We start from the raw sequence: 23,736 nt of genomic DNA on the forward strand, positions 1-23,736 counted from the left end.
CACCTGCACATCCATGCAGCTATCTAATCAGTCAATCATGTGGAAGCATCAGTACAATGCTAAATAAATAAATAAAAATAAATCATATACAGGTCAAGAGATTCAGTTAATGTTAATGTCAAACATCAGAATGGGGGAAAAATTGGATCTCTGTGACTTAAACCATGGAATAGTTGTTGGTGCCAGATGGACTGGTTTGAGTATTTCAGAGGCTGCTGATTTCCTGGGATTTTTGCACACAATAGTCATACAGAGTTCACAGACAGTGGTGTGGAAAACTAAAAAAAAATTCAGTGGGCAACAGTTTTGTGGGTGGAAAAGCCTTGTTGAAAAAAGGTCAAAGGAAAATGCCCAGATTGGTTCAAGTTTCTAGGAAGGAAAAATTAACTCAAATAATCACTTATTACAACCATGGTGAGCAGAAAAGCATATCAGCATGCTTAAAGCATTGATCTTGAGGTGGTTGGGCTACAACAGCAGAAAACCACACTGGGTTCCACTCTGTTATCATGAACACTGACTCAATGAAACTGAAAAGTTGAAAATTGGGGGGGGGGTTCCCCTGGTCTTTTCAGTCATCAACTGTCCAGCTTTAATGAGTTTGTATCCATGATAGCCTCAGATTGTTCTTACCTACAATCTGAGATGCTTTTGGGGATGATGGGACAGGTATCAAAGTAAAATTTTGAAGCAGATGCAGGGTGAGAATTGACCTCAGCAGGGGCGATTCTAGCATCTGATCTTTGGGGGTGCTTAGCCCCCAGAGCTGACAGAGGCACCTGGCTTGAACGACATTGTTTCCACGTTTATTCCGCATTTAGACTAGACTTAACTAGACAAGAAGACTAGACTAGACAAGACTAGACTTATGCAATGTTTTAACAGAAGCTGACCCAATAAACTATGATATCTACACATTTACAACCACGGACACAAATATTTACGTTATATTTTTAACTAAACAATGCAGTAGCATTTGTAATGTTGGAGCTATTCATTTTTTAACAGTGGTAATTGTTAATGTGTTTACAATTGTTTACAACAATGAAGGAATGAATGAATGAATTAACATTAAATAAAATTGACTAACACACGGTGGTCTAGCACCGTAGCACTTGTACATCTCTGCACAAAAGTATCTCGATATGGATAATAAATGTCGTTTTTATCATTCTGTTCATAGACCAGGGAACATCAATATTGCATTATGCATATTATTGTGTTGTGTTTAACAATTGTAACTCCAGTCCGTACCTTCATATCTCGCTGTGCCAGTAAAACTCAGGTGCTACTTCGAGTTCCTCATCGGCGTGGAATCCAGTTAAAAAAAACAGCATGTCGTAGCAAGCACTCGCGCGGACAGGCAACCCAATCAGAGGGGATGCAGTGAATTCAAGAACACACACACGCCCACGCACACATTCACTGCAGCGCAATGAATTAAATAAGTGCCCTTGCGCACTGCGCAATGATTGCGCAGTGCGCAAGGGCACTTATTTCTGAAAATTACGTCCAAAAGCAGTGTTTTTGAGGGTGCTGAGCTAGGGGTGTTAGGACTTGGACTGTTTTGGCCTCTAGAGGCCGCTGTTATTTCCTTTTTGTGTCTTGTTTATTTTGGCCTCTAGAGGCCGCCACTGTTCCTGTGTTTTGTGTTTTTGTTAATTGCCTGTTAGTCCTAATTATCTTCACCTGTGTCCTTAATTAGTTTGTGTATTTATACCCCTGAGTTCAGTCCTCTTGTCACGGAGTCTTTGTGCTGTTATGTTTATCTCCAGTTTCCTTTGTACTGTGTTTTGTGGATCTTCTGAGCTTTTGCATTTTTGCCTTTTTCTTTTTGAATTATACTCTTTGTTTTTGTTTTTTTTGTTTTGCCCTGGATTGTATATAGTGTACATAGTATAAATAAACCTTTTGTTACTTTTTCTACTTCCGCCTCACGCCTCTGCATTTGAGTCATTCCCCTGGTGGCCTAGAGGGGGTTTGCTGGATCATCACACCAACGAACCAGGTTCGAATCCCAGCAAAACCCTAACAGAAAGACTCCGTCATGACCGACTCAGCAGAGGCTGCTTCAACTGTCTACCCGGCCAACCTTCAGGGAATTATGGCAGCTTTGACACGCTTCGGAGCGACCATGGATGCTCATGGACGTACGCTCACCAGCCAACGTGAGGCCCTTGCTCGCCACGAGGAACTGCTTCAGCAAATTGGGAAAACCCTGGCACAGCTGACATCTCTGCCTGCATCTCCTGCTCCTGATCCAGCTCCCACTCCTGCTCCAGTGCCTCCTGCCATGCTGCCTTCTTCACCTCGCGAACCCAGCCTTCCTGCACCACAGAGGTATGACGGCAAGCACAGTGAGTGCCGAGAGTTCCTTACCCAGTGTCAACTCACCTTTGAGCTTCAGCCTACCACCTACACTACGGATCGCCGCAAGATTGCCTTTGTGATCACCTTATTAGCTGGTAAGGCGCGAGCCTGGGCTACTGCTATCTGGCAAAGACAGGGACCTGAGTGCTTTGATTTCCAGCTGTTTTCTGAAGAGATGCTTCGGGTCTTCGATCAGGCAGACATCAGTACCGACGCAGCCCGAAAGCTCATGTCCATCCGGCAAGGAGGAAGCGTCGCAGATTACGCCATCTCGTTCCGAACACTCGCAGCAGTAAGTGGATGGAACGAGACTGCCCTGGTGTCAGCCTTCCACCATGGTCTGTCTGACCCCATCAAGGACGGTCTGGCCTCTATTGGATGCCCAAGTGACCTCGAAACCCTCATCTCACATGCTATTCGTCTGGACAACAGGATGAGAGAACGCCACCAAGCCTTGAGCCCCCCCAGCCTCCCTACCTCTACCTGGAGACCATCTACCTCCTTCAGTGACTGTCCAGAACCCATGCAAGTGGGTCGTACTCGCATCTCCGCATCTGAGAGGGAGCGCAGAAGGAGGGACAAGTGCTGCATCTACTGTGGCAAGCCTGGTCACTTCCGAGCATCATGTCCCGAACTCTTGGGAAAAGGACCGCCCCGTCCAGCCGAGGGAGGGTTGTGATGGGGCCTACCCTCTCTCCCGGACTCCCTGGCCAAGGAATCTACATCCCGGTCTCCATATCCTGGGGTGAGTCTGTCCACTCTTGTCAAGCTTTGATAGACTCAGGGGCGGCTGGGAACTTTATGGATATTCACTTCGCCCAAAGCATCAATATACCTACTGCACCTCTTGAAGTCCCTCTGTCTGTGTCTGCCCTCGATGGCCAAGCGTTAGGTGATGGAAGAGTCACCCAAGTTACTTCTCCAGTCTTCCTCCAGTCTCAAGGTCACAAGGAAGAAATATCCCTGCACCTGATTCCTTCACCTGAGTTCCCAGTTATTCTAGGCCTTCCTTGGCTTATTCGCCACAACCCTCGCATAGACTGGGTAACAAGCCAGGTTGTGGAATGGGGCCCTGCATGCCATGCCTCTTGTCTGCTCTCTAGCTCTCCTGTGTCTCCTGCCGAGCCCCCTGATCTCACCGAGTTATCTCAAGTTCCCACAGAGTACTGGGATCTCAAGGAGGTATTCAGCAAGAGCAGGGCCGCCATTCTTCCTCCGCACCGGGCCTACGACTGTGCCATCGACTTGCTCCCTGGGACTACCCCTCCTCGTGGCAGACTGTTTTCCCTCTCTCAGCCAGAACGCAAGGCCATGGAGGAATACCTCAAAGACGCCCTGGTCTCTGGGTTCATTCGACCCTCCACCTCACCTGCTGGTGCCGGCTTCTTCTTTGTCGGCAAGAAGGATGGGGGGCTTCGACCATGTATTGACTACAGGGGCCTGAACAAGATCACTGTGCGCAACCGATATCCCCTTCCGCTGATGTCCACTGCTTTCGACCTGCTCCAAGGCGCCACCGTCTTCACCAAGTTGGACCTACGGAACGCATACCACCTCATCCGTATCCGACAGGGAGACGAGTGGAAGACTGCCTTTAACACCCCGTCTGGGCACTACGAATACCAGGTGATGCCCTTCGGACTCACCAACGCACCAGCTGTTTTTCAGGCCCTAATCAACGACGTCTTAAGGGACATGATTAACCTGTACGTCTTTGTCTACCTCGATGACATCCTTATCTTTTCCAAGACCATGCAGGAGCACCGCCACCATGTCCGCCAGGTTCTCCAGAGGCTGCTACAGAACAATCTGTTCGCCAAGGCCCAGAAATGTGAATTTCATGTTCCCGAGGTCTCCTTTCTGGGATTTATTGTACGGACAGGCCAACTCCAAATGGACCCTGCCAAGACCCTGGCCGTCCGGGACTGGCCTACTCCCAAGTCCGTTAAGGAGGTTCAGCGGTTCTTAGGATTCGCTAACTTCTACCGCAAGTTCATCAGGAACTTCAGTTCTGTGGCAGCACCCATGTCAGACCTCACCAAAGGGACAGGTGGATCTTATGGCTGGTCTCCTCAGGCAGAAAAGGCGTTCAAAGACCTCAAGGCCCGCTTCTGCACGGCACCCATTCTGGTCCTCCCGGACACCTCCCAACCATTCATCGTGGAGGTGGACGCCTCGGACACTGGTGTCGGCGCGGTACTCTCTCAACGTTCGGAAGGAAAGCTGCACCCCTGCGCTTACTTCTCCCACCGCCTGAGTCCTGCGGAGTCCCAGTACGATGTGGGGGATCGAGAACTGTTAGCGGTCAAACTGGCCCTTGAGGAGTGGAGGCACTGGCTGGAGGGAGCGCAACATCCATTCCTGGTTTGGACTGACCACAAGAACCTGGAGTACCTCCAGCAAGCCAAGAGACTGAACCCTCGACAGGCTAGGTGGGCCCTGTTTTTCAGTCGGTTTGACTTCACCCTCTCGTACCGTCCCGGCTCCAAGAACACCAAACCTGACGCACTGTCCAGGCTGTTCTCTGCCACTAACAGGGAGAATGGAGTCGGGCCTATTATCCCGGTGTCCCGGATTGTGGCCCCTGTCCGCTGGGGTATTGAGGAGGCTGTTCGACGAGCCCAACGCCAGGACCCCGGTCCTGGGACGGGGCCACCGGGCCTCTTGTACGTCCCACATCAAGCCCGGGCCAAGGTTCTCCAGTGGGGTCACTCTTCCCCTCTCACCGCCCACCCGGGAGCTCGGAGGACCCTGGACTTCCTGAAAAGACGCTTCTGGTGGCCTAACATGGAGCAGGAAGTAAGGTCATTTGTCCTGTCCTGTGAGGTTTGCACCAGAACCAAGAACCCACGACAGCGTCCCCAGGGTCTCCTGCATCCTCTGACCATTCCCCGGCGTCCCTGGTCCCACGTGGCAGTCGACTTCATCACGGGTCTCCCTGAGTCACAAGGTAACATGGTCATTTTGGTCATTGTTGACAGATTCTCCAAGGCCTGCCGCTTCATACCTCTGTGCAAACTCCCCTCTGCTCTTGAAACAGCGAAACTTATATTTAATCATGTCTTCCGAGTCTTTGGTCTTCCACAGGACATCGTCTCAGACCGAGGGCCCCAGTTCTCCTCCCGAGTGTGGCACGGGTTCTGCAAGGTCATCGGAGCCACTGCCAGCCTCTCCTCTGGGTTTCACCCACAGTCCAATGGTCAGACGGAGAGGCTCAACCAGGACCTGGAAACCACCCTGCGAGGCCTGGCTATGGATAACCCGACATCATGGAGCACCTGGCTGCCATGGGCAGAGTACGCCCACAACACCCTGCAGTCATCGGCCACCAAGCTGTCGCCATTCCAGTGCCAATTCGGGTTCCAGCCACCTCTGTTCCCGGACCAGGAGGAGGACGCGGGGGTGCCCTCGGTCAACCAATATGTGAGACGGTGTCGCAAGACCTGGAGCAAGGTCAGGAAGACCCTCATACAGACCTCCAGAACCAACCAGACTCAGGCCAACCACCACAGAAGACCTGCACACACTTTCCACCCTGGGCAGCGGGTTTGGCTGTCCACTAAGGACCTTCCGCTGCAGGTGGAGAACCGCAAGCTTGCTCCTCGCTACATTGGCCCCTTCAAGGTGATGCGCAGGGTGAACCCTGTCTCCTACCGGCTCCAGTTGCCCCGGACTCTGAGGATCAACCCCACTTTCCATGTTTCCCTGTTGCGGCCCGTACTGACGTCTACATATGCCCCTGCCCCTAGGAACCCCCCACCCCCCCGCATCTTCCAGGGGCAGACTGTGTTCACTGTGCATCGCCTGCTTGACTCCCGCCGGGTCCGCGGCGGGTTGCAATATCTGGTGGACTGGGAGGGCTATGGTCCTGAGGAGCGCTGCTGGGTTCCTGCTCGGGATGTCCTAGATAAAGAACTGTGTTGGGACTTCCATTCGGCCCATCCGGATCGCCCTGGGAACGTCAGGAGACGCTCCTAGGGGGGGGGTCCTGTTAGGACTTGGACTGTTTTGGCCTCTAGAGGCCGCTGTTATTTCCTTTTCGTGTCTTGTTTATTTTGGCCTCTAGAGGCCGCCACTGTTCCTGTGTTTTGTGTTTTTGTTAATTGCCTGTTAGTCCTAATTATCTTCACCTGTGTCCTTAATTAGTTTGTGTATTTATACCCCTGAGTTCAGTCCTCTTGTCACGGAGTCTTTGTGCTGTTATGTTTATCTCCAGTTTCCTTTGTACTGTGTTTTGTGGATCTTCTGAGCTTTTGCATTTTTGCCTTTTTCTTTTTGAATTATACTCTTTGTTTTTGTTTTTTTTTGTTTTGCCCTGGATTGTATATAGTGTACATAGTATAAATAAACCTTTTGTTACTTTTTCTACTTCCGCCTCACGCCTCTGCATTTGAGTCATTCCCCTGGTGGCCTAGAGGGGGTTTGCTGGATCATCACACCAACGAACCAGGTGCAAAACCCTAACAATGGGGTGCTGAGCTCGTTTTTGGGGGTGCTTGAGCACCCCCAAAAATAGGCTAAACATGCCCCTGCCTGTTCCTGATTAGAGCTCAGTCACAGTGAAACTATCCATTGTCCAACAAGCTCATGGAAACTATCTTGAATATTTCCATAAAATGTGCTAGTAAACAATCCCACATTATTTTTTAAAACGCAAATTAAAAATAACCACTGGATAAAAACCCATCTATCTTATGGAAATAAAGATACAAATTTCATTGTCTGGTGGTTGTATTTTTTAGAGATGAATGGTCAAAGCCATCAAAAATCACTTTGAGGCATTTGCTAAATATGGGGCTCTACTTCACACATGCAAAGGAACTCTACTATAACCTATCAACAACTTTGAATCTTGTCATGACAATTACCAATTAAGCATGATAAGTGTATGGCATCATTGTCAGTCCACTGAAATACAATTTAAAATACTAAACATTAATTCGAAAGGACTTTACACTTGACTTATTCTCTAGGCTACCATTTAATGATGTTTTAGAATAACCCCATAAAAGCAGCTGAGAGTCAAAAAAGTCATCCAGTATTCAGTCTATCTGCTCATTCATGAGTGGTTTTAGATATACCTTTCTTCAACTGTGCTTAATACAGTGGGTGTGTTTCCCGTAGCAAAAAGTGAACAGAAGAGCCAATATCATTACTCTGGGTTCCCAGGTTTCAGAAAACGAAAATCTTACATCTACCAAATCAACTCCAAATCTAAATTACATTTCATAATCCACTCAAGTGATCTGAAAAATAGCCCAAATGACCACTTGGCCATTGGTAAAGGACATACATTTAGAGGTACAGTCTGCACTTACAATTTGTTTGCACATAGTTGTTAGACATAATTCAGATGATTTGCTTTAAAACAAGATCTTGTCACAGCCACAGAGTTTGGCAGCCCTCTTTATGTCCTCCCCCAAGTATGGAGCAGAGAAATTTCTGCTATATTGTTAACTTGGGTGCAGTAATACCTAAATGGAAGGTAATTGTGCAACATCTCATCTCATTATCTCTAGCCACTTTATCCTGTTCTACACGGTCGCAGGCAAGCTGGAGCCTATCCCAGCTGACTACGGGCGAAAGGCGGGGTACACCCTGGACAAGTCGCCAGGTCATCACAGGGCTGACACATAGACACAGACAACCATTCACACTCACATTCACACCTACGGTCAATTTAGAGTCACCAGTTAACCTAACCTGCATGTCTTTGGACTGTGGGGGAAACCGGAGCACTCGGAGGAAACCCACGCGGACACGGGGAGAACATGCAAACTCCACACAGAAAGGCCCTTGCCGGCCACGGGGCTCGAACCCGGACCTTCTTGCTGTGAGGCGACAGCGCTAACCACTACACCACCGTGCCGCCCTAATTGTGCAACATCTAGAAATGCAATAAAATGAAATGAACATTTATCAGATCAATGTATAATATAAATAACCTATCCTCAGTGTCACCCAGGACAATTATAAAACAGCAGAATAGCAAAAATGAGAACATGAAATGTTAGGAATGGGTTACTGTGCACTGCATATTCATGTGAAAGGAAATCAGATTCTCAAAGGAAGTGGGAAATCATGACATCAAAAAGCAGTTTCAGAATGCACATGCTCTTTTTCCTGTCCTTTTTAGCCCATCAGTTCAGTGAAATAGTTTAATCATGATTAAGATAGCAAATCACAAGCAGAGAGAGAGAGAGAGAGAGAGAAAATACTGCACAAGCCGATCACAAAGTAAACATTTCACTGTTCATTTAAATATGCATGAAGAATGTTCAAGAATGTTCCAGAATACATGATAAATCAAACAAGCTCTAACAAAAGATATACAGTGGTGCTTGAAAGTTTGTGAACCCTTTAGAATTTTCTATATTTCTGCATAAATATGACCGAAAACATCATCAGATTTTCACACAAGTCCTAAAAGTAGATAAAGAGAACCCAGTTAAACAAATGAGACAAAAATATTAGACTTGGTCATTTATTTATTGAGAAAAATGATCCAGTATTACATATCTGTGAGTGGCAAAAGTATGTGAACCTTTGCTTTCAGTATCTGGTATGACCCCCTTGTGCAGCAATAACTGCAACTAAACATTTCCAGTAACTGTTGATCAGTCCTGCACACCGGCTTGGAGGAATTTTAGCCCATTCCTCCGTACAGAACAGCTTCAACTCTGGGATGTTGGTGGGTTTTCTCACATGAACTGCTCGCTTTAGGTCCTTCCACAGCATTTCGATTGGATTAAGGTCAGGACTTTGACTTGGCCATTCCAAAACATTAACTTTATTCTTCTTTAGCTATTCTTTGGGAGAACAACTTGTGTGCTTAGGTTCGTTGTCTTGCTGCATGACCCACCTTCTCTTGAGATTCAGTTCATGGACAGATGTCCTGACATTTTCCTTTAGAATTCGCTGGTATAATTCAGAATTCATTGTTCCATTGATGACGGCAAGCCGTCCTGGCCCAGATGCAGCAAAACAGGCCCAAACCATGATAGTACCACCACCATGTTTCACAGATGGGATAAGGTTCTTATGCTGGAATGCAGTGTTTTCCTTTCTCCAAACATAATGCTTCTCATTTAAACCAACATGTTCTATTTTGGTCTCATCCGTCCACAAAACATTTTTCCAATAGCCTTCTGGCTTGTCCACGTGATCTTTAGCAAACTGCAGACGAGCAGCAATGTTCTTTTTGGAGAGCAGTGGCTTTCTCCTTGCAACCCTGCCATGCACACCATTGTTGTTCAATGTTATCCTGATGGTGGACACATGAACATTAACATTAGTCAATGTGAGAGAGGCCTTCAGTTGCTTAGATGTTACCCTGGGGTCCTTTGTGACCTCGCCGTCTATTACACGCCTTGTTCTTGGAGTTATATTTGTTGGTCAACCACTCCTGGGGAGGGTAACAATAGTCTTGAATTTCCTCCATTTGTACACAATCCATCTGACTGTGGATTGGTGGAGTCCAAACTCTTTAGAGATGGTTTTGTAACCTTTTCCAGCCTGATGAGCATCAACAACGCTTTTTCTGAGGTCCTCAGAAATCTCGTTTGTTAGTGCCATGATACACTTCCACAAACATGTGTTTTGAAGATCAGACTTTGATAGATCCCTGTTCTTTAAAGAAAACAGGGTGCCCACTCACACCTGATTGTCATCCCATTGATTGAAAACACCTGACTCTAATTTCACCTTCAAATTAACTGCCAATCCTAGAGGTTCACATACTTTTGCCACTCACAGATATGTAATATTGGATCATTTTCCTCAATAAATAAATGACCAAGTATAATATTTTTATCTCATTTGTTTAACTGGGTCCTCTTTATCTACTTTTAGGACTTGTGTGAAAATCTGATGACGTTTTAGCTCATCTTTATGCAGAAATATAGAAAATTCTAAAGGGTTCACAAACTTTCAAGCACCACTGTAGAGCATGAAAAGACAATATTTGTTTTTCTTTCTATTTCTCGGAAATAGCCCTCCCATTTCTCAGAAATAGCACACAAGCATACAGCAGCAAAAGTGAAAGTAAAACGAGCACTCAACAGGAGCAGGAGCTGAGTTGCACACACACAGCAGCAGACAGAGAAAGCACACAGACCTCAACTTTCACTCTAAGCTTCACACAAGGTAAGTGCTCTTGATTTAGACATTTCATGCATTATATATAAACAATAACTATACTAGTGCATCTCAAATAATTAGAATATCATGAAAATTCTTTTTATAATATGAAACAGGCAGTACAGTGTAAACAAATACACTGTACATATAGTATGTGTCAGAATGCAGGCACTTAGATGTATTTACAGGAAAAAGCAGTGTATAAACAGTATAAAGCCAAATCGTGAAGCAGAAATCGTAGTCAGTTGGCGGGCAAAGGTCGGTCAATCGGCAAACGAACTGACGGAAACAAAACCAGGAAGAGTAAATGTAGGAAAGATAGCAAGATTAAATAAACGGGAAACCAGGCAGAGAGACCAAAGGCTCGTTATGGACTGGGAAAGCAGAACAATACTTCACAATAAAGCAGAGTCTGAGAGGGGTTTACATTTTCACCAGACCACAATGGAAATAAATGTTATACAAATTCTTGTGTTATCCGTGTACCTTAATGTACGCTATATTTATGTATTTTGTGCATTATTTTACTAAATAAAATCAATCAATCAGTCTATGTAGCATGGTAGTGATTAACGAAATGAGCAACGACGGAGTTCAATCCTCTGGAGACAGGGGGCACTGTGAATCTTGGTTGTTGTAGTCTTGGGCGGCCATGTTTGTAGTCTGGTTAGCGCTGTTGGTTTCAGCGCTCCTACTGACAGTATGTATGTATACCAAACCCAAAGTTGATTATTTTCCAATAATAAAACATCCCAAATTGTTTTATTTCACGATAAGCCAAAGCAGTTTGCCAACAATTATAATAAAAACTGACATCATATGCTCATTAATTGCTCAAAAATGCTCATTAATACTAAAAAAAAGAAGACAAACCAAAATGTGTGTGTTTTTTTTTTTAATGTTGTGGACCATTCATGAAGAAAGAACAATTCTCCCCTCACCAACCTCTTTTTTTTCTGTCAATGTACAGTAGATAATACAAAAATGTACTTGTGGAACGTAGGAACAGAGCTGATTACAGTGCAGTTATTGCTTATTGTTGTCATGCATTCACCCAAAACTTGGTTCCCCAGGACAAATTGTGGCCTTTCGTAATTTATAATTTAATGCGATAAAAAAGGGAAAAAAAGGCAAGTATGTTTTATTTTCCATTTCTCAAAAATAGCCCTCCACTGCACACAAACAGACAGCAGCAAAAGTGAAAGAAGAACGAGCACTCAACAGGAGCTGAGCTGTACACTCAGAACGGCAGACAGAGAAAGGCACACGGACCATCACACAAGGTAAGTGCTCTTTATTCAGAAACGTCATGTGTTATATATAAAACCACTAACACTATAACTATATTTTCTCTCTCTCTCTCTCTCTCTCTCTCTCTCTCTCTCTCTCTCTCTCATATGCCTACAAACAGACAAAACAGACACGCCCAAATCGTTCTACTGAATATTCTAAAACCTGCAAAACATGGGCCCACTGATTATATTGTTGCTACTCATTTTGAGATCACTGAATTCTCAGTCATAACTGCCATTTTTGACAGATACAACATGGTGCTATGCTATCCATCACTTTTACTTTCTGTTTATTTTTGCTGTGTTACCTTCTTGATTCTCTATATAGCTACAGTCTCTTGTACTAATAATGCAAATGACAAGATATTCTAATATATTTTTTCCTTCAATATAGATTCAAATATGGGATCCAGTCCAACCAAACCTGGTATGTAACACAATCTGACTTAATGAAGCCTTACAGTAATATTCAATGGGACAATAGTGCACTGGGCAGTGTTTCTGTGTCTACATGCATGTAAACATGTTTTCAATAATTTATTTTCAGTCAATCAGAAAAGGAACACTTCCATATTAAAGCCAATTCATCATTCAACAAAACAAAACCACCACCAGCAGCATCATCAACAACAAATTTAAAAAAAAATAGACAGTGACCCATGTACACAGTATGTGTCTGGTGCAGTCTTGCAGAATTATTCCTAATTTCTAGTTTTCTATGTTAGAACAGGCACATTTATTTAATAAACAATAAGCAATTACTGGACGAGGATGAACAAAATATTGTTGTGATTTGTTAGTGGCAAGCAAGCAATTAATTATTTGCTGATGCTGAAGGCATTGCCTGCGAGACACTACCAAATCACAATATTTTGTGAAAGCCAAGTTCAACTATTATCATTCAAATCATAAATTTTTTGAAATACTGATTTTAAAGTTCATGTGACAAGTCAAATGATAAAACAGAAAGCAAGCCATGTTGAAAAAAGTGCGAAGTAACTGCATGAGTGTCACTGATGACGCAAGTTTGTGGCAGCCTTTGAACATGGCCTCCACACACTACACCTCCCAAGCGCCACAGCACCCTCCCTCTCCCGAGTTCTGACTGAGGACACATTTGATCCAAATCCGCAGTAATCATCACACCCTATTTAAGGACTGCAGTCACAAACATACAACACGATAAATTATCGAAATCAGAAGGGAAAAGCATAGTATATACGTAGAAAGATGAACCAACAGTGGCAACGTCAGTGAGATAATGAAACAAAAGGGAGACATTTGTATGCTATTAAAGAGAAAGTAGGTGAAGTATCAAGCAGTAAGGAAACAGGAAGGAGAGAGCAGGTAATAATGAACACTCTGAGTATTGGGCACAGCAACCTAAACACCACACTTCACATTCTAGGAAAGCATCCAACAGGCCTTTGTGATCATTGCCAGGAAAGGAAAACAGCAGAACATGTTTGCACATCATGTAGGAAGTATTCACAACCCAGCCAAGAAATGATGAATGAATTAAGGGAGGTAGGAAGAGTAGGAAATAGCATTAAAATTATATTGCAATGTGGAGACAGTGTGCAAGCTAAACGAGAGCTATTTAGGTCCCTCAGGGTTACAGGACGAGACAAACGGATTTAAATTAATAAAACTGAGGGAGGCTGCATTATAATGCAAATAAGAAGGAAAACAGGACTGCAATAGAAACTTGACAACCATGACAAATAGGAACTATTCCAAAACAGAAGGTGGAGTAGTGCAACACCCAGGATGCAAGCTGCTGTAAAAACCCGAAGAAGAAGAATACATGACGTGAAGTATCATTCTCTGTCCCCTGTACCTGATCATATCAAGTCATTTGTTATTCTGCTTGACTTGAGTGATATTGACCCATTTTACAATTATTTTCGGACTCTGAGACTGTTGTTTACCTCAGACACTTTGTTTTCACATCGACCGACCTTTGGCACAAACCTGACTCTGATTCTTGCCTCACATCTTGGAGTTGATTACTAATTTGTGACACGTCTGCCATTGCGTCCATCAGTGCCTGCACATGCTGACAATGAGTAGACCATTATTTGTAGGCAGTTATTTGCAGTTCGCTCAGCCAATCAAAATGGTGTAAAAATAATTTGAATGATAACATTTATTAAGAGTTTTTAAACACCGGTATTGGACTCCTGGGTTTTGCACATTGCATTTCTGGACAATCCTATGCACTTTTGACTGGTTGAAAGATAATGTACATACATAAGTGTATGTTTGTTTTCCTGTCATTTTAAGCAGTTTAAAAATATGAATTATAAAATTATGAAATATGACAAATATGAAAAGATGACATTAAGCACCCTATTTGTTGAGGATTGGGATATTGGTTTGACAAGTCCATGAGCTATGATATGAACAACATAGCATGACCAGGCAGATAAACATGAACCTATGAACTTAACCATTCAATGTCTCCTTGTAATTCTTTTTCTGATCTGTCTAACAGAATTTGTCACAGTTCTTGCTGAAAAAGATGTTGAAATTGGAGATTGTGTTACTCTTCGATGTGAGGCAAACACAGAAGATGTAACAGCATCATGGGAAAAGGACGGCTACAAATTGGCTTGTGTGGAGGGCAAGCATGTTGTGAAAAAAATAGGTAAAAAATATGTCTTGGAAATTGTAAATGCTCAGGCCGCTGATGAAGGGAATTACACCATAAAGCTAAGCAACACTGGAGGTTCTGCATCATGCTCTGCCCTTGTCAGAGTCAGTAAGTACTATTACAACCATTACTTGAAATAATATCAGTTAAGTAGATAAATGCTAATAATAACTATTCCTCATCATAGAAATAAGCACAAACAGATGTTTTTATTATTTTGAAAATATATTACAAAAATAGGGCATAAATCTAAATCACATTTCTGCAACACTTCAAATGTGCATCACCTGGAAAAATGGGACTATACTATTACTATAATAGTATACATATAACAATAATATAAACCATACTAATAGCATGCTAATGTGATTTATTCCTTAGAAATTAAAGAATGGAGGACAGTACAATGGAGGTAAGTTCACAAACATCCTTATGTATAATGTGATGTATAATTATCCTTTAATCTTGATTTATTTCTTATAAAATGGCACATATGCACTGAGTTGCTAGTTATTGCTGCAAAATTTATAACAAATACAGTATAAAACTAGAAATATAAGCTGCTGCAATCACACTTTTTCTTTTCTTAGTCAAGACAAAAAGTTGAATTCCCTCAAGACATTTAAAGTTTGTAATGAAGTCCAAAAGCTCCACTTCCTCCTGTATGGAACAGTTGGAGCAGGAAAGTCCAGCACCATAAACACCATCAGATCCATTTTTGAAGGACGTCAGTTTGTCAACTGTCTGGCTGCTGCATTATCTACTACGAGTCACACTAAAAAAGTGAGTTCATATTATGCAATCCAAAGTTTGTGACTTCTTTTTGTCTAGTATGCATGACACAGCTAGCTAGGTAAACACTGATGAACCTCTTTTTCTGTGGTACTTTCAGTATGAGCAATTTACATATGAAAATGAAGAAGGATCATTCCCTTTTACCTTCAGTGATATAATGGGTGCAGAAGCAGGAGGTGGAGTCCACACTGAAGATATCATCCTTGCTTTAAAAGGTCATATGAAAGAGGGTTACCTGGTAAGATAACACTTAACCTTAGTGTGCAACAATTCACATTTCTGTGGTTGGCTATTATCGAGCCTAATCACACCATATGTAAATCAGTATGCAAGTATAATGTCATTATAAAGCCTACCAATGTAACCAGTGTAAGCAGACCGTCATCCAAGCCAGTTTTGCATGACCACCCAAACACTTTTTTGTTTTGTATTTCTTTAGTTTAACTCTGCAGCACCACTGTCTGAAAGCAATCTTTACTACAACCAAAATCCCAGCCTGAGTGATCAGATGCACTGCCTGGTGTTTATCACACCAGCTGACAAGCTTTCGATGATGGACAAAGATTTACTTGAAAAATTGAAGTATGTCAGAGAAATAGCAAGCATAATGGGTGAGTTAGTTCATCAGCTCAATAATATTAGTTTATCCTTGTCAGGCACAGTTACATTTTATTTTTATTCGGTGCTCTCAGGGTAAATTGTTCTTTTTGTGTCCAAAAATGAACAAGGATGGGTATGGTAGCGCAACAAGAAAGTGTGAGGCAATCAAAATCCTCTGGTGCAATAGACCTTCTATTGGAAACATGAGGCCAAAGTTATATTTTAAAATTAAGCCTTAACAGTACATTACTTTCATATAATTCAGATTTGTGGATAAACAATTTGTCATCCGACTTCAACATGAGCAGGCTAATTCAACCAACCACCAACAAAATGCAAGGAAATACAAAATGATTTTGAATTTCATTATTAACAGAATAAATACATTTGTTGCTTTATTATGTGTTTTATCTTTCCCCCATAGACCCTGCTTATGGGGAAATGTGCAAAGTAATTGTTAAAGAGATGAGATGATTTAATTGCTTGGATATTGCTGCAACATGCTTTGCACCACTTAATGATATCATTTTAAGTGATCCTCCTTATACAATTACAAAAACTTTTCATTCGATTATTGCCTTCATTGATGGTCATGAAAATAGCAAGAAATTACAATATGCCAAATGAAGAGCGTCCAACACACAGTGACTTCTGCTTTATGGTTCTGCTTTTTTTTTTTTTATCTGTAATCTAGCATCTTACAGATTTAAATTTTGTCTTGAAAGAGTGTCCAAAAATTAAGTAAGCAACTAAAAAGGAATTGAATTGCTTTTTGGGGTGTTTGAAGCCATGAGTTTGTGTTATTGTGCTAGACCCTGTACATTAGGAAAGGTTTCTTACTTTAATGAGACACTTTTTTGCAAGTATTGTTGGGATCAGATCATGAGAGGTGGGGTATACACTGGATAGATCACCAATCCATGACAGAACTAACACAGAGATGAACAACCATTCACACTCATGGGCAATTTGGAGTAGGCAGTTGACATATTCTGCAAAAATCCACCACACTGCGAGGATTTACAATAAAATGAGTGAGTTTTTAATCTGTGTGCTGCCTGCTTATGTTACAGGTATCCCTCAATTGGTTTTCATGACAAGAGTCGACTGCGCATGTCAATTGACGAAGGAGAACTTGAGAAATATCTACAAAAGCAAAAGGATCAAACAAAAAGTGAGTTATTTTGCTAGCATGAAATTGTATTGTCATCATTGCAGAGATTCCCAACTACAATTTTGAAAGTAACAAATTAATGAAATTGTTTATATTTGTGTGTATCCAGATGGATGAATGCAGTCATGTACTGGGTGTGCCTGTGAACTGTATCTTCCCTGTCTTGAACTATCACGAGGAGACCCATATGAATGAGGACATAAACTGCCTGATGCTGGATGCTTTAATACAGATTATCAACTGGGCAAATGATTATGTGGTCAAAAGTTCCAAAAACCAAATTTCACATCAACAACCAAAATGTGAATAAAGAGATTTCACACAAAACATGAAAAGCAGAATGACAAATAGTTCTGCATATCTGATGGCTAATTGCTATTCAAATTCACTGAATTCTTAATCTAGTTTAATCATGCAACACATTTTAAAGCATGAAACTTACAGTATATTCGTGTTCTTATCCAGATTTTATTTTTTTTAAGATTCACTGTTTTTTATTTAAGAACAAGATCCCAAGATGGGAAACAGTAACATTACAAAGTCAGTGATCAACACCCACCCCCAACCCCCCACCCCCAACCTTAGATACACATCACATGACCCAATAAGTCATAAATGAAATAAAAGAAAGAGTTGACTAACAATAGTCAAAGCATGATATTTACCTTATGCTATAATGACATCAAATATCAAAATGGAAGAAGGAAAGGAAAAAAAAAAAGGCATGTGAGATTTCATTGTGCATGATTCGCCAATAAGTCTGTAACTCCCTCTGCCGTTTTTTCCCACATTTGTATTGTTGAGACTCTTGCCCCATGGATTCTTGCCGTGGATAATTCCATCATTATAACATCTTGAAAATACAACAGCCACTTTTTAATAGGAAGTTTGTGTGGGGGAAGCCACCTCTGAACAATGAGTTTTTTCGCTGCTGTTAGGCCTGCAAGCCACACTTTTCGTTGTCTCTCTGTACATTCAAACTGTGAGTCATCATTCAGTAACAACAAGCTTGGTAGTAAAGGAATATCCAATTCTAATAATTCAGACAAAATAAAAGTTACCTCTTTCCAAAAGAACTGAACTTCCTCACAATCCCAAACCATATGTTTATATGTACCTGGAATATCTTTATTACATAGACTACAGCATAGACTCTTCGTGTGCTTCGCATGGAACCTATCAATGGGTGTCCAGTATGCCCTGTGACAAAACTTGAAATGAATCAGCTGATGATTAGGGTTCTTTGATGCACTGAAAATATTATCCCATACCCCTTTCCAATCTATAGAGTCTGTCTCTAAATCGCTTTCCCACTTAGCTTCTATTGAAATGGTAAAGTAGGACAATTCTAAGAGCCATCTATATGAAAAGGTGACAAATCCTCTGTAGGGAGAGATCAGTAATTTATAAATAACCGGGTGAATTTGCACATTTGAATCCCATGGTACCCCATAGGCACGTAATGCTGACCGCAACTGAAGATAGAGGAAAAATGAAGATTTAGGAATATCAAAAAGTTGACAAAGATTTTGAAAACTCATCAGTCCATCCCTGTTATATATATCACCCAGTGTATGAATACCACAAGAAACCCATGACTGAGATTGAAAAGGCATCTTTCCAGAAGTCAGACCATGATTATTCCAGAGAGGAGTGTGTGTGTTTGCTTTCTTGTCATATCTAACCTGTTTTTCTATTCTTCTGAAATTTCTAATTGTATACTGTATTATAGGACCAAAGTCAATATATTTAGTTTTAGACAAAGTGGAGAATAACACATCTTGGAGTCTTATAGGATGCACTAGGCCTTCTTCAATCTCCCTCCAAGAGGTTAGTGACGATGAATCTAACCAAATTTTCACCGGACGCAACTGGAAAGCTTGATGATATAATTTGAAATTTGGCAGTGAGAGTCCCCCATCAGACTTGTAACGTTGTAAAGTGGAGAAACGTATTCTGGGGTGTTTCCCATCCCATATAAACCTGCGTAAAAGCGCATCTACTCTTTTCCAATAGTCAGTCGGAGGTGGCAGTGGAAGCATCATGCTAATAAAATTTATTCGAGGCAGGACATTCATTTTTATTACAGAGATTCTAGTTTGTAAGGAACCTGACATTTTGCTCCAAGTGGCCAGATCCCGCTGTACATCTTTGAGTATTTTTTCATAGTTACACTTTATCAGTTCAGGGAGTGATGTCTTAACATTTATACCTAAATAAGTTAGCTCTAATTTTACAGGAATCACTGAGGGTATTGCAACGTTCTTGGCCATGTTATTGAGTGGCATTAAAGCAGACTTGTCCCAGTTGATTTTATAACCAGATATAGCCTCAAATTCATCAAATATGGGGAGTAAACCATTGAGTGATTTCTGCAAATCTGACATATATAAGATAATATCATCCGCAAACAAGGATATCACATGCCTTGACCCCTTGATTTGGATAGGTGTAATAATCTGATATTGTCTGAAATACTGTGCTAACGGTTCAATGGACAGAAGAAATAAAGCAGGAGAAAGAGGTGAGCCTTGACGTGTACCTCTAGAAACTGAAAATGGATCAGAGTGTAGGCCATTTGTGCATACCATCGCTGAGGGGTTTCTGTATAGAACTTTAACCATATCAATAAACTTGGATCCCAACCCAAATTTATCCATAACTACCCACAAATAATCCCAACTGATTGTGTCAAACACCTTAGCTGCGTCTAGTGACAGAGCTGCACATGGGGAATCCGCCTCATGAGAATGATCAATAATATGGAGCAAACGACGTATATTATCTGCAGCTAATCGTCCCTTCATAAACCCTGTCTGATCAAAATGTATGAGCTTTCCCATATAATTATCCAATCTTGAGGCTAATATTTTGGAGTATAACTTGAGATCAGAGTTTATTAAAGAAATAGGCCTATAATTGCCACATTCAGTATGATCTTTGCCTTTCTTTGGTAGCAGAGATATGAGTGCGGAATTCATATGGTCATGAAAATAACCCTGGTCCACTGCTGCATGTATGGCCTCCAACAATACTGGGCCTAGGCTGTCCCAAAACTGTAGTAACAACTCTGGAGGTATACCATCCGGCCCAGGTGTTTTTCCCCTGGTCAGACTTTTCACAGCTTTAAGGAGCTCTTCTAGAGAAATAGGTTTACCCAATTCTTCAGAGTCTGAATGTTCCAAACAAGGGATATTTATGGCATCCAAAAACTTATGGCATCTGTCCAATTCAAACGTTCCAGTAGAAGAATACAAGTCCTGATAAAACGACTTAAATAATTTATTTATTTATTTCGGCTCAAAAACTAGTTCCCTTTCAGGAGATCTAATAGAATTTATGGATGTATACTTCTCACATTGTTTTAATTTCAATGCAAGAAGTTTGCTAGGCCTGCTTCCGTGAAAATAGTATTTCTGTCTAACCCTATGAATGAGGAATTCTGCTTTTCTTTGTAATAAATCATTCAGTTCATGTTTAGCTGCTGTTAATCTGTGTTCTACTGACCGACTATAGGTTTTTTTAAGTTGACCTTCAAGTATATCGCATTGTTGTTCCAACATTTTTACTCTCTGGGTTCTGACTTTATTTAAGTGAGATGAGAAGGAGATACAGAAACTCCTTATAAATCCTTTTGTAGCCATCCAAACAAATATAGGATCAGAAACAGAATCTCTGTTAATGGCTAAAAAGTCAAGTAGTCCTGTTTTAAATTCAGTGAGAAATTTTTCGTTTTGTAAAAGACTAGTGTTAAATCTCCACCTTGGTGATTTTGTAACTTTGATCCCCACATCAATTGCGACTTGAACAGGGTTATGATCAGATATTGTCATTGGTAAAATGGAACATGAATGTGCAGCTGTGTTAAGAGAATGTAATAGGAAAACATGGTCAATTCTGGAAAAAAATTTGTGGCTAGAGGAGAAAAAGGTGTAATCTCTGACATCTGGGTGGTGTGAACGCCATGCGTCAAAAAGATTGAGGTTAGTCAAAAATGCATTAAGGTCATTAGATGCCTGATGTTGTGCGGCAGACACTAGATGAGAAGACCTATCTATTTTAACATCAAGCACTGCATTCATATCACCTGCAACAATCAGCTCATACTCTGAGAATGGTAATAGAGTGGCTGAGAGCCAGGGGAAAAATGAGGCATCATACACGGAAGGCGCATATACAGATACAAAAGCGATTTTCTTCCCTTGGACTAAAGTACAGATTAAGGATAAACGACCCAGGCCCAAGTCACTCTGACAAGTCATAGTTTTCTCAATAACTACGTCTAAATTTCGTTTAACTATAATCATTGAACCCTTCGTTTTAGATACAGCACTTGAGGAAACAGCGATTTTGTATGTTTTATCTTGCATGCGCGAAACATCTTCTATCTTCAGGTGAGACTCCGTAATGCACGCGATGTCTACATTATGCCTTCGCAGGAAGTCTAAACATTTCACACGCTTTGTTTTGGTATTGAGACCTTTAACGTTCCAACATAATAATGATAACTTAACCATTGTCGTCCGATATTAATCTTGTGTCCCTTACAAGTACGTAATAATTTGAGTCATTGACCCTGTATCTAAGGTTATCTCCCCCCCGTACCCTGACACCCCCCCATCCCACCCACCGTTGTCTAGCACAGACCCGTGTAAACCACATAACGCAGTCAAAATCCCCAGCTCACTTTCCCCATAAACAAAAGCATTCGTAAGATGGGCCCCCTTACTAAATAATATTCATCGCTAAAACAAAATATCCAAACTGAATAAAGTGCAAAGGAATAAGAAGCAAACAAGAAAAAAAAAAAAAACCTCAATGTGGATTTTCATTTAACAAGTCAGAGCTAACTTACCGTGAACTTGATCAACCATCGCTAGTAAACTGAACTGAAAAGCTCCCACATAAAAGGGTGAATATATCATGCATACAGATGTGCTTACGAATCATTGTAGACATGTCCAACTTTAGCAATTTTCGGTAGCAGTATGTCACAAAAAGTCCAAGTTCTCAAATCAGTCAATATCAGCCGGTACGTCTTCCTCCGTGTTAGCATTCATATCCTCCGTGTTAGCATTCATATCCTCCGTGTTAGCATTCATATCCTCCGTGTTAGCATTCATATCCTCCATGTTAGCATTAATGCTGTCTCCATTCAATGCAGGGAATGTTAGCTTCCTTCTTGAAGAGTTGGTGATGTTCGCTCGGTCGGGCAGCCCATTGCTGAACTTCTCCGCCTCTTGTACCGTCTCGAACGACAGCTCCTGACCTCGGTAGGAAACTCGTAAGGTAGCGGGGTAAATCAGGAAAGTAGATAGTCCTTTCACCCACAGCTCTTTCCGCACAGCTTTAAACGCTGCCCTCTTGTCGCTAGTGGACTTACTGTAGTCGGCGAAGAACAGTAGCTCCCTACCCTCATCCCTGATGGGAGCGCCGCTGTTCTTAGCCTGCCTAGCACCCTGTAGAATGGCCTGACGGTCCTGGTAGTTTAGAACTTTGAATATGAGAGTCTGAGGACGATTGGGTTTCTTGGGCGTGTTGGAGTAGATTCGATGTGCTCTTTCAATCTGTACAACTTTTGGTCCAAGAGAGGGGATCCATTTAGGAAGCATTTCCTGCAGGAATCTGATGGCATCTCCTCCCTCTCTGTTCGTTCCTAAATTCACTAGCCTCACGTTGTTCCGTCTACCATGATCATCCAACTCTGCCAGCTTGTCTTGAAGCTTTTCCACATCTGTTTTGACGGCAATAAAATCTCGTTTCAGCCCCCGAGTTTCTGACTGAATGCGGTCCACTTTCTCACCCAGGCCTTTCATCGCTGTCATATGTTCTACCAAGTCCTTTTGTAATGCATTGACTGAGTCTTTCACACTACCAAGTGCGGCATGAAGCACCCTCTCCACCATAGCCTCAAGTTTACCTTGTTGTTGCTCAAGTGCTAGCAAGATGGCGTCATTACTGCTACCATCCGTGGCAGGCTTCAAACGTTTCCCTCTGGGAGAAGCACTCGGAGACGAAAACTGAGTCTGACTCTTCGACATATTGTAGACTGTTATACCTATGCCGTCGATAAATGTTAAATTGGAAAACAAAGAGCCCGAAAAATTAACGGAGTTTGGGGATTTGTGAAGAGCTCAGAGTTATCTGACCATCGCGCTCGTCGGTCCCACGTGACCCCTCCTTATCCAGATTTTAAAATGGCATAGAATAGAATAGAATAGAATAGAATAGAATAGAATAGAATAGAATGCCTTTATTGTCACTACAGAAATGTACAATGAAATTTAGTTCATCTTAAGAGAGCAAAGCCGCTGCGTACATGTACGCCACCACTCCTGAGCAGTTCAGCCCAAGGCTGCCCCATGTTAACCTAACTGCAGGTCTTTGAAATGAGTTTAATGATACAAATATACAGATAGCATGCATCCTTTATATTTTGTTTCAAAATCTGAACATTGATTGTTAATATTAGATTTCATTTTCCTTCTTTAGTGTATGAAAGGGTTTGAATTTCTGAGTATTACGGAACTGATTCAGTGTGCATAATTAGTACAGACTTAATAATTTAAAATTCTGGTTAGAAGGGATATTTGATATGGAGCTACAAAGGAACTGTACACATTGCTATAATTATTATACACAAGATAATTTATGATAAGCTCATTTCAGCTAGTTGTATTGATCATGCTTTTTCTGATCACAGATCTGAT

The 23,736-nt window shown here is 41.9% G+C and overlaps 1 protein-coding gene across 1 annotated transcript; it reads left to right on the forward strand.

Moving 5' to 3' along the window:
- Positions 1-10,425: 10,425 nt before the first annotated feature.
- On the forward strand, positions 10,426-17,670 carry LOC132891549 (interferon-induced protein 44-like). Its single transcript, XM_060929233.1, has 10 exons — positions 10,426-10,515; positions 11,675-11,792; positions 12,196-12,228; positions 14,299-14,565; positions 14,839-14,869; positions 15,048-15,240; positions 15,350-15,490; positions 15,692-15,863; positions 16,926-17,026; positions 17,136-17,670. The coding sequence occupies exons 3-10, from the start codon at positions 12,204-12,206 to the stop codon at positions 17,334-17,336; spliced, it is 1,131 nt and encodes a 376-aa protein (XP_060785216.1). The 5' UTR covers positions 10,426-10,515; positions 11,675-11,792; positions 12,196-12,203; the 3' UTR covers positions 17,337-17,670.
- Positions 17,671-23,736: the final 6,066 nt, after the last annotated feature.

This window comes from Neoarius graeffei, chromosome 9 (assembly GCF_027579695.1).
Source record: "Neoarius graeffei isolate fNeoGra1 chromosome 9, fNeoGra1.pri, whole genome shotgun sequence".
Taxonomy (NCBI): Eukaryota; Metazoa; Chordata; class Actinopteri; order Siluriformes; family Ariidae; genus Neoarius; species Neoarius graeffei.

Bases quoted from the DNA above. Each gene is read 5' to 3' on its own strand.
- LOC132891549 (XM_060929233.1), top strand. From the start codon at position 12,204: ATGGGATCCAGTCCAACCAAACCTG. The intron at 14,870-15,047 runs GTAAGTTCACAA...TTCTTTTCTTAG, and splicing joins TGGAGGACAGTACAATGGAG to TCAAGACAAAAAGTTGAATT. The intron at 17,027-17,135 runs GTGAGTTATTTT...GTGTGTATCCAG, and splicing joins GCAAAAGGATCAAACAAAAA to ATGGATGAATGCAGTCATGT.